Genomic DNA, 11,698 nt, shown 5'->3' on the forward strand with positions numbered 1-11,698 from the left:
AGACAGCGACTTTAAGCTGCTAAAAGTTAATGCGCACAAAGTCAGGGCTATTTCGACCTCAATAGCCTTTCAGAAAAACATGGCTCTTAAAGACATTTTAAGTGCTACTTTTTGGAGGAGTAACTCAGTGTTCGCCTCGCACTACCTACGGGAGGTGAGACGACCTATGAAAAACTGTTACTCTCTCGGACCATACGTCGCCGCAGACACTATTTTGGGGGCAGGAGGTAGCACTCATCTTTCCCATAGAAAAGGGTAAGTGAGTTTTTTATATTTGTAATGTTTATGGTTGTAGGGTCGGGCGCCGAGTACGGTCGTCCCTTCCTTTAGCCTTTGGTATATGGGAGTTTGTTGTTAGGCTAACTTAGGTGGTGGTTTTGCCTCGTTGCCCTCAGAAGTATGGTCATGGTCTAGTCACATTGTGGTCCCGTCCCCGTTGACAGATCATCTAGAGCGCACCAACTACACAGGTCACTACCTTGTTGGTAACTCTAGTGAAGCAGAAGCAGGCTTGGGTGACAGTAATCACGAAGTCAGCTATGCTAACAGGTAAGGAACCAAGATGTCAATCATCTCATTTATATGTTTCCTAAAATCCTTTTTCTGTCTCTCCCACCGCCAAAGGTGGGATTCAGCTATATATATCTGACAGGTAAGTTCATGAACAAAATGATATTGTTAAGATACAATAAAGTTTGTTCATACTTACCTGGCAGATATATATATTTTTAGTACCCACCCACCTCCCCTCAGGAGACAGTGGAGATAGAAATCTGATAGAAAATGGGAATGGTTCCTGATACCCGCCTCCCAGTGGCGGGAATGGGTACTAACCACCAACTCCCACTACGTGTGTCGTAAGTTTTAGAAATTCTGTCGGACTTCAGAGAATACAGCTATATATATATCTGCCAGGTAAGTATGAACAAACTTTATTGTATCTTAACAATATCATATTTAAAACCAAATGTAAAGATATATAGTGGCCCATTAGAAGAATATTCATTTCTTCTCTTTTTCAGGTGGACAAACTGCTAGTATTCCAAAGATTTCTGCAACGTCAATTACACTTCAGCTTTTACGGGAAAAAGGAATTCTTGGTTTATACAAGGGGACAGCTGCCACCATGTTGCGAGATGTCTCGTTTTCAGTTGTCTATTTCCCATTATTTGCTCATCTAAACTCTCTTGGTCCACGCAAGAATGACGGATCAGGTATGTTGCTAATGTATTAGCGCTAATAATGGATATTTGTTGTACAAGAAACCCATAAAGTATCATGCCAATTTCATTGATCATAAAATGTTCCTAAGCAAAGATTGTCAAACAAAAAGAATAGGCATGCATAGTACCTGTTCATACAGATCCATTATTTCCCGACTCAGTCCATATTCATTCATTATTTGTCTGCGAGTTTCATGAATAGCTTTTCCCTGGGCTTTCTGTCCATTTTCCTTTGGTATTTCCAATTCTGTGTACGGTTTGCTCTGAGATTACAGAAGTACTAATCTTGTCTTCATCAAGAGAAAAATACTGATTTTCTCTGTACATTTCTTTTTGTATTGTTTTAGATAAGCTTTAGAATGTAGGTTTGTTCCGATACGTAATACAAACCTGAGGTCCTTTACAATAGGAAGGTAACTAGTGGCAGCTGGAACGGTCGTAAGCTTCGAACAAGGGAGTTCGGTAGTTAACTGCCCTTCCGACAGTGCCTGCGCCGCGCGACTGGGAGGTGAAGAATCACTTTTGCTTTCCCCCGTGCTGGTGGAGGACGTGTTCGTCACGCTCTCTGCCCGCTTCATCGTCGTATGCTTTGGTTGTGTTTTTCTTTGACTTGGTTTGTCAGTGTAGTGAAAGTTTATTGTAAGTATGTGTGACTTTCTTTATTACTTTCAATTTAACATGGAATCTCGTGAATTGGAGCTGTCCCCGCGCCCCCCTCATCAGCCGCAGAGTTTGCCCTGGTGTGGAGGGCCGTAAGTGCGGGGTCTTTCGCTCCTTTCCCGAGGTCGATCCTCGTGTGTATTGTGCTCGGTGTCGGGGGCATGAATGCTCTCGGGCCGAGCCCTGTAATGTGTGCATTAATTGGTCAGAGGTGCAGTGGGTGCTGTACGAGGGTAGGAGGAAGAAGTGTAAGCCTGCCAAGGAGTCGTCAGAAAGCTCTCCAGCAACTCCTTTGGTGACAGACATGTCGTCTTCCTTCCTGCCTCGGGCTAAGTTCCCGCGTATGGCTCCTTCCCCTTCGGGGGGGGTGTTTCTCGGTCCTTCTCTTCCCCCGATCTGTCGAGCGTAGAGGAGGGGACAAGATACCCCAACGTTCAATTGTATTTGGGGTCTTCCGTTCGCTTGGGGTGGGGCTCGCCTCCCCCGCGCGAGGGGGAACCCCTTCTCATAACCCGACTGTTGCTTCCTCAGGTGCTCCTGCTGCGGGCGACGACCTCGGCCAGGTGTGGGTGTCGCTGGGTCTCCAGGGCACGCTGAGTGTCCAGGGGCTGCTCCATCATCTGGCTGGTGCTGTTCCGGTCACCCATGGAGTGGTGACCACTACCACCACCACTGTCTCGACCCCAGGGTACGCCGCCCCTCCTCACCTAGTCTACACACCGCACGTGATGACAGTGACTCCTACGGCCGCTGTGCAGGCCCCGATTGCTGCCGTGCCGAGGAGAGGCGTGCCTCCCCCTCCCGGGTTCTTCGCGCTGCCAGCCCCTGACTTTTGGTGCCCGAAGAGCTTCCTCCTGGACCTGCCGCCGGTACCCAGCATGTCGCTGGCTGCTGCCCCATCTCCTGCCGTACCTGCCGCTCCTGCTGTTCCTGCCCCTGCCGACGTCGTTCCAGCCCGTGGTGTTGCTGCCCCAGTCGCAGGTCCCTCCGGACAGGTGCAGCCGGGACCTGTTGCTTTGGCAATAGCCCCGGCTCTATCCTGGATGGAGGACCTGATGTCTGCCCTGAGGGAGCTGACGAAGAAGAAGAAGAAGAGAAAGGTGTTGTTGTCATCGTCTTCTTCGTCACCTGCTGCCGCCTCTTCCCCTTCGACTTCCAAGGCATCCAAGCCGAAGAAGAAGAAGGCTGCCTCCTCCCCCCCTAAGAGGTCTCCCTCAGGAACTTCTAAGGGCCCGTCTCACTCCGGTGGGACGGGGGGTTCTTCTGCTGGTCCTCCTGCTCCTTCGGGAGCGGGGCCTGTCTCTCCTTCCACAAGGAAGAAGAAGACTGGGACCAGAGGGGTACCGCCTGACACCGGTACTTCCTCGCCTGGTGCTAGGGGCTCTGCCGCTACACCAGGTTCCGGCTTGGCCTCTCGTTCACGAGAGGTACCGAGTGTACGGTCTCCTGCAGGCGGACCGTGCAGTTAAGGCTCAGGCGTCCGAGTTCGCTCAGCGCCAGGACAGAGGCACGGAGCGAAAGGCTGGTGAGAAACCACCTCAGGTGACTCTCGCCAGGCCAGCGATCGCTCTCGTAGCGACCAGCTGGCTACCAGGGTTGCGTGCCGGTCCCTGACCGGTTCACGGGCTGAGGCTGGGAAGAGGTCCCCTCGATCGCAGGAACAGCCCCCGGCTGGTTCCAGCAGTTCGACGCGGCATAGGACAGGAACCTGTCCCGCTGCTACGTGTCCTCTGCATGTCCCCTGACCGCTGCTCCCACTGGGACCTGACGGATAGGGGGACCAGGCCTGCAGCTCGATCGCCACCTGCAGCCCTCCAAGCACACCGGTTCTGCCAGTGAGCGAGGGGGGAGCGTCAGGTCTTTCTCTCCTGTTCCTTCAACTTCCTTGGGCTACACCGGGAAGGGCAAGGCGACAAGGAGTGATTGTGAGGGGCGCACTCCTTACGGTCCCGCCACAACGCCCTACGACCCAGGCACGGTCCTCAAACCGACCAGGTCGTACACGCAAGTGGCAGGAGGAGACCGGGAGGGGAGGGGTCTATCGCTGTTCCTCCTTCTGAAGGAGGAGGGTCTCAGGAGTCGTTCTTGCTGGAGGGGCTTGACGGTCCTACTTCTCAAGATGCAGTCACTCCTGAGATCCAGAGGAATTTTGCAGAGGTTATTGCGCTGATTCGTCAGCACAACGACCTCGGGGAAGGATCGCCGCTCCCACCTTCTGAGCCCACGTCCCGGCTCAAGTCGTTCTGGGGGCTTAATAAGGAACCCAGGGCGACGGTAGGTCTGCCGCGATCGGAGCTGGCCGACTCAGTGCTGGGCCAGGTGGACTCGCTCGTCTCCGGACAAGAGGGTTCGCTACGGTCTGGCAGGTCGTCTAAGCTACTTCCCCCTCCTCTACTGTGACAGAGGAAATTCTAGTGCCTACCGAGGATCCGATGCGCCCAAAACAGGTTAACCCGGAGGTAGCCAGGCTAACTGCCGGGGGGTGGGGGGTCCTCTTGCAGCAGCTCTGTCGGAGAACTTGTGGTTCTCACAGCAGGAGGCACTTGCCCTGGAATCCACCGCCATGGCGGCTTTCCGGGCAGTCTCCTGGCTGGACCTGTGGTCCCTCACAGTGTCCTAGGTCGCGGCTTCCTCTGGGAATATCATTCCTGAAGGGGACCCGGCTTTCGGGAGACTTTGCCAGTCGGGGGGTAGGGCCATCTCCTACCTCGCCCACCAGACAGTAAACCTGTGGGCCAACCTGGTACTTAGGCGTAGGGACGCAGTCCTTACCCGAGTGTCCAGGGCGGCTGGGCGTTAGGCGACATTGGGCCTTTGCAACGGACCAGTGCGGAGTTCCTCCTATCTCCTCCCCAGAGAGATGGTGGACGCTGCGGTGGAAAGACGGCGCACTGATGACAGTGACCGTCTGGTACACCAGGCAGTATCGAAGGATGGGCAGCCTCGATCAACTGTGGCCAAACCCAAGAGCTTGGTCAGCGCTTCCTTGGCTGCTAAGACGGTTGCTTTGTCTAAGCCCCGAGGAAAGACTCTGCCTTCGACTTCTACCAGGGGAGGTCGCTATCAGCCCCCCTCCCAGCCCTCCTTTCCACGAGGAGGGACAGGGAAGAAGTCGAAGAGAGGCGGGAAACGCTAGGGACGGCGTTCCCCCTCACCTGCTGCTGGAAGTGGGGGGGTGCCTGGCGAGCCATTGGGCAACATGGCAGCGCTACGGGGCGGAGACCTGGATAGTAGACGTCCTTCGGGAGGGATATCTACTACCCTTCGAATCTCGGCCACCCCTCACCTCCAACCCGGTCCATCTTCAGACCTACGTTCCGGGAACATCAAAGGACGTAGCCCTTCGACAGGAAATCAAGACCATGCTGAGCAAGGGAGCTGTGGAGATCGTTGGATCGGTCACCGGGCTTCTACAGCCGCCTTTTCCTGGTAGAGAATTCTTGGGGGGGCTGGCGCCCGGTGATAGATCTCTCTCCCCTGAACCGATTCGTTCACCAGTCTCGGTTCACGATGGAGACGGCACGTTCCGTGCTCGACTCTATCAGGGAGAACAATTTCATACTTTCAGTGGATTTGAAGGACGCGTATTTCCAGATACCCGTCCATCAATCCTCCCGGAAGTAACACCTCCGCTTCATCCTCACGGGGACGGACTTTTTGGTGTACCAATTCAGGGCACTTTGCTTCGGTCTCTCAGCCGCCCCACAGGTGTTCACGCGAGTGTTCACGTTGGTGTCTGCTTGGGCCCACTCGTCTGGGATACGTCTTCTGAGGTATCTCGATGACTGATTAGTCCTGGGGAGCTCGCAGTTGCTACAGGACAGGGATCGACTTCTGCCGCAATCTGGGGATCGTGGTGAACTTCGAGAAGTCAGAGCTCGAACCCAAGCAGAGGATGAAGTACCTGGGTATGCTGATCGACATGGTAGCAGGGCGAGTCTTCCCCGCAGACTCGCGGATCAGCAGATTCAGGGAGGCAGCCGACCGGTTCCTGTCTCGGCAGGAACAGTCAGCTCAGCAGTGGCAGGTCGTGATCGGCCACCTGTCGTCACTCGAGAAGTTAGTCTCTCACGGGCATCTTCACCTGCGGTCTCTTCAGTGGAGACTAAAGGAGAGTTGGTCACAGGCAGAGGACCCACCGTACTTCCCCGTGTCCCTCAGATGAGGAGTTGCTGACTTCAGGAGTGTGGGACCATCACGACAAGCACCTTCACATCAATGTCCTGGAGCTCAAGGCAGCGTTCCTCGCTCTCCAAGAGTTCCGGGACTGCTTGATGGGACACTCGGTGGTGTTGATGTGCGACAACACCACAGTAGTGGCATACGTCAACAAACGGGGGCCTAGTGTCCCTCCCGTTGCACCAGTTGACGCTGCAGGTGCATGAGTGGGCCGTGGCTCACTCGGTAGAGCTGTCAGGCAAGAGGAATGTAGTAGCAGACAAGCTCAGCCATCGGGATCAGGTGATAGGGACCGAATGGTCCCTACACTCAGACGTGGCGGAAAGGCTCTTCAACTTGTGGGTGCGTCCAGTAGTGGATCTGTTCGCCACCCGGCACAACAGGAAACTTCAGGTTTTCTTTTCAGCCGTGCCGGACCCATGGGCAGCTGCAGAGGATGCTCTTCAACACCCGTTCTGCCTGATTCGCAAGGTGATCAGCCGAGTGCTGATCCTGGTGGCTCCCAAGGTATCTGGACCTGCTGGCTCTGCTTGCAGAAGCACCGAGAGAGTTTCCCCCTTGGCACAACCTTCTCGTCCAGCCACACGTAGAACGGTACCACTGGACAGTCCAGTCTCTACATCTTCACGGCTGGCTGTTATCCACCATCTTGTGCGAGCGAGAGGCTTTTCTCGCAGAGCAGCAACAGAGATGGCTGGTCACGTCAGACAGTCCTCTGCAGCTGTGTACCAGGGAAAGTGGGCCGTCTTCTGTGGTTGGTGTCGTAGACAGGGTCTATCTCCTCTCAGAGCCACTCTTCAGCAGGTAGCGGATTTCCTTGTTTTTCTTCGCCGAGACAAGCTCCTCTCCGTCCCCACAGTCAAAGGATATAGAGCCACCCTGGCCCTAGTCCTGAAACTGAGGGGAGTGGATATCTCGGACTTGTTTGAGATCTCCTTGCTTATGAGGAGCTTTGAGAGGTCTTGCCCACCCAGGGAACTCAGGCCCCCGGGGTGGGATGTGACTCTCGTCCTTAGGAGCCTGACTCGAAGACCCTTCGAGCCACTCCGAGAGTCGTCAGACGGATCTGACCCTCAAGACCATCTTCTTGCTGGCCCTGGCATCGGCGAAGAGAGTAGGGGAACTTCATGGTCTTTCCTTCGACGTTAAACATACCAGAGGATGGGGATCTGTGATGCTCGATTTCGTCCCGAACTTCGTAGCTAAGACTCAGAATCCGTTGGTCCCTGACAATCGGTTCGAGTCTTTCACAATCCCCTCCCTAAAGGATTTCACCGACAACGATACGGATGAGATGCTGCTTTGTCCTGTGAGGGCGCTACGGCGCTATCTGAAGAGAACTCGACACCTCAGGCCTGAGTGTCGATGCCTCTTCGTTAGCACCGGGGTGACCAAGAAAGAAGTATCCAAGAACACACTTTCTTTCTGGCTACGTGAAGTAATCAGGAGGGCGTACGAAGCTGATGGTAGCGACGACATCGGTACCCTTCGTCCGAGAGCCCACGAAGTCAGAGGTATTGGTCCTTCCCTTGTGTTCCAGAAGAATTTCTCCGTCGCGCAGGTCCTGAAGGCAGGGTTCTGGTCTAACCAGACCACCTTCACCTCCTCCTACCTTCGGGATATTGCCCACAGGTCCTTGGACACTTTCCTTGGGACCCGTGGTGGCTGCTCAACACGTTGTGTAGCTTACCCAGCACCCGAGCGGACAGAACAGCATCGAATCCTGGTGTGACTGCATGAATGGATGAGTGAATGAGAGTGTGACTGGCTTCTCTTCCCCATCTTTTTCTCCCCCTCTACCTGTGGGCAGAGGGACTCGGTCGTCACTTTGCTGGAGCAAGATTAGATACAAGTAAGCTACTCGACCGAGCCCCATCCTATCCCTTTCATTAGGGATAGGAGCGAATATCCACCACTTCCCCCAACAAGGGGGGGGGTAGTGGAAGCCAACAAGAGACAAACCCATGACTTCATATTACCTCTTGCAATAGGAACAAGTTCTCGCTTACTAGTTTTAAGAGGTAATCTTGCCTCCCTCTTATTACTTGGGTCCAGAGGTCTGACCATTGATCCTGCGGTACATACCCCTATCAATTGGGCAGAGGCTAGGATCCCTCCCTCTGCTCTTACGACCAGGGAGGGAATCCAAGGTTGGGCGAACACCAGTCTGTTCTTAAGACTCGGATTCCTCCCACCAAGAAGTGAGTCTTCCTATTGTAAAGGACCGATGGTTTGTATTACGTATCGGAACAAATGGCAATTTGTCGAAAATTGCATTTTTCCTAACTATACAAACCTGAGGTCCTTTACACATAGTCCCACCTCATGCCACCCCTCACTCTGCATTTTTCCTGGGCCTAAAGCAAAAGTGATTCTTCACCTCCCAGGCACGCAGACTGTCGGACAGGCAGTTAACTACCGAACTCCCTTGTTCGAAGCCTACGACCGTTCCAGCTGCCGCTAGTTACCTTCCTATTGTAAAGGACCTCAGGTTTGTATAGTTAGGAAAAATGCAATTTTGTACATGAAAACTTACCCAGCAGATATATACTTAGCTATAGACTCGGTCGTCCCGACAGAATTTCAAAACTCGCGGCACACGCGACAGGTAGGTCTGGTGATCCACCATTCCCGCCGCTGGGTGGCGGGATCCGGAACCATTCCCGTTTTCTAAGACAGATTTTCTCGGTCGCTTGAGCGAACAACATCTGTTGTTCGTTCCTCCATTTTGGATTTCTACTCGTTTGCCAAGAATTTGGATTGGTTTTTTGGTGACGTATTCCGTTTTTTCTCTGGCTTGGCATACGCTTATTGTGGACTGTTTTTCGACTTTGATTTTGATTGCTCTTTCACGATGTCTGACGCTAAGGCTTCACCTATGTTTAGGGTTTGTAATAGGGAAGATTGTAAGGTTAGGCTGCCGAAATCGTCGGTAGACCCTCATAATGTTTGCTCTAAATGTAGAGATAATGAATGTTCAATTAACAACACCTGTATTGAGTGCGAGAATTTAACAGAGCTTGAGTGGAAGGAGTTATCATCTTATGTTAGGAAACTTGAGAGGGATAGAATCAGGAAAGCTTCAGTTAGATCATCAAGTAGATCTTGTTCTCTAGAACAAGACTTTCATAACTCTCCTGTTACTAACGTTTTTCCCTTAGCCACAGCTGCTTCTCCCGGTACTGAATCCAAGGATTCTTCCTCTGAAAGGGAAAATGTTAAAGCTTCTATCAAGAAACTTCAAGCTCAGTTACGAGCGTTAAACGAAGGTAAGAGTGGTGATAGTGATTTGTGCAGTGTCCCCCAGTTGCAGTGGGAGGGGACGGTCTGACCGGTTCCACATTGCTCCTAGGCCTAGACCGCTTTCAAACTCCCAGGACCAAGGGAGGAGGAATGTCGAAAGCCGCAGGGAGGAGGCAGAACATCCCCAACGGTCAGGCGTCCCTTCGGCAGATCCTGATGTAGCGTCCCAGGCTGCCTTGGATAGCCGCAGAAAGGGCATCCTAAGGGAGTGTTTTTCGGCCTCGGATTCTTCCTCTCCTAAACGAGGATGGAGTTCTGCATCTCAATCGCGCCCTTTGAAGAGAGCCTGGAAGGCTCCTAAAGGAGACGCGGCTGATTCTAGCCCAGAGCATTTTCCTGAGAATTGGCCCTCGGATCCTAAGAAGCTGAGACAGGAGGAGTCTCTCTTCAGGATCCCACGAAGAAGTTCCTGATCAACCTGCAGGAGCAGTTATCCTCTCTGGTAGGCTCCTTCACCAAGGATTCAACAAGGAGGAAAGATGTTTCGCTCCCTGTTAAGAGTTCCTCTAAGCGCCCCTCTTCGGCTAGGAGAGAGCCCTCACACTCTCCAAGGCGATTATCTCCTTCTTCTAGAGACTCTTTGGACAGGAGTTTTTCTCCTGACAGGCGATTCCTTTCGCCCTGTAGGCGCTCTTCCCCAAGAAATAAGCGCCCTCCTTTAGACAAGGTTTTGAAGCCGAACAGAAGCGCCTCAATTCATCGTCAGGAAGTGCGTAGCCGCTCCCCTTCTAGACGCCTAGAATCGAGCAGGAGTCTCGATCGGTTCAGGTTCAAGGAACCGGAAGAGAACCTAGACCAGTACAAGATCAGGATCCTTTGGGGGACTGCAGGACCAAGAGTGGAACCAGGAGTCAGTCAGGCGCAAGGAGGCAGTCAGACGCAAGGATTCAGTCAGACTACAGGAGTCAGTAAGGCGCCAAGAGCCTTTCAAGCGCCAGGATTCAGGGCGCCAGGAGTCAGTTGGACGCCAGGAGTCAGTTAGGCGTCAGGAGTCAGGGCGCCGAGATCCTCTCAAGCGCCTTGAGTCAGGGCGCCAAGAGCCTATCAAGCGCCAGGAGTCTTTTGGACATCAGATAAATAGGCACCAAGAATGTTTTTGACTGCCAGGAGCCTCATTCTTCCTATGTGACTAGGAATTTTTCTCCTCCTTCGACGGCAAATAGGAATTTGTCGAAGATTCAGCGCACGTCCTTCTCGGGAAAGGAGTACTTCTCCCGGGAAGAGCCCCTATCACTTCCAAACGGGTCCTCCTTCAGTTGGGCCTTTGGAAGAAGTTTCGGACGATGAGAAAAGCCCGTAGATGTCCAGCGTCTTAGACTACAAGAGGCTCTCACTTCTGCTTCTCAAGGAGTTTCTTGGACACTCCCTTCATCCTGCTGATCCTCCCTCACCAGGATCACTAATGTCCAGCACCAGGATCATAAGTCTTTATAGTTCGTTAAGATGCCGCCCTAGCCATTATGCATGAAGAAGGCTTTAAAGAACTTTACGGAATGGCTAGCTTTCAAGAAGGGAAGCTGGTAAAACAGTTTTTTTTCCTGTCCTCCTTCCAAATTAACAGGAAAACCTGGGAGTGGTACGAGACCAAAGAGCCCATGGGATTAGGCCACCCATCATCCGCTGACGCTGATTTTGCCTCTTTGGTAGACGCATCCAGGAGGAAGTCTTTGCTTTCTGCAAAGGCAACATGGGGCATGTGCGAATTGGACTATCTTCTAAAGGGCCTCTTCAAGACTTTAGAAGTCTTCAATTTTATGGACTGGGCCTTGGGAGCATTAGCCAAGAGAGCCCAAGACACGGATTTCGTCTCTATGGAAGAGCTTTCAAGTGTTCTGGCTTGCCTGGAATAGAGCAGTTATGGACGGCTCAGTAGAAGTTGCCTCTCTGTTGGAACAGGAGTGTTAAAGAAGAAGACCGGTTCTTTTAGTTTCTTTTCTAGCAAAACCGTAAATTGGCCTCTTTAAAAAAAACCCTCTTTTTTCGTTTTTCCTTCTGTTTCTCACATCTGTTCCCCGCAATGGAGGAAGTAAGGGGTTAGCCAAAATCCTTAACGGAGAAAGCACCCAAAGATCCTCTCTTCTTTTCGCTCCTCTTTCCTCACATCTGTTCCCGCAGGAGACAGTTAAGGAGGTAGCAAAAATCCTTAACGGAGAAAGCAACTCAGGATCCTCCTCACACACTCGGCTAAAAAGTTATTAGACCCGCCGTTCCTATTTGAAAAAAAGAGAGAGACCCTCTTTTATGCAGCCCTTTCGAGGTGCCTCCTCTTCTAGAACCCCTCTTAGAGGTCGCAGACCAGAACGGAGGAGTAGACCATCTAGAAGGTCCTTCGG

General features: G+C 52.6%; 1 protein-coding gene across 1 annotated transcript in view; it reads left to right on the forward strand.

The window, feature by feature from the left end:
• Positions 1-11,215, forward strand: part of LOC135217581 (mitochondrial glutamate carrier 1-like) — an 86,659-nt gene extending 75,444 nt beyond the window's left edge. The window contains exons 7-9 of the mRNA XM_064253547.1: positions 1,023-1,214; positions 9,224-9,374; positions 10,927-11,215. Of these exons, the coding sequence (XP_064109617.1) occupies positions 1,023-1,214; positions 9,224-9,374; positions 10,927-11,215 (632 nt within the window). The remainder of the gene's footprint in view (positions 1-1,022; positions 1,215-9,223; positions 9,375-10,926) is intronic.
• The last annotated feature ends 483 nt before the right edge of the window (positions 11,216-11,698 follow it).

The sequence above is a fragment of the Macrobrachium nipponense genome, chromosome 7 (assembly GCF_015104395.2).
Source record: "Macrobrachium nipponense isolate FS-2020 chromosome 7, ASM1510439v2, whole genome shotgun sequence".
NCBI classification, from domain to species: Eukaryota; Metazoa; Arthropoda; class Malacostraca; order Decapoda; family Palaemonidae; genus Macrobrachium; species Macrobrachium nipponense.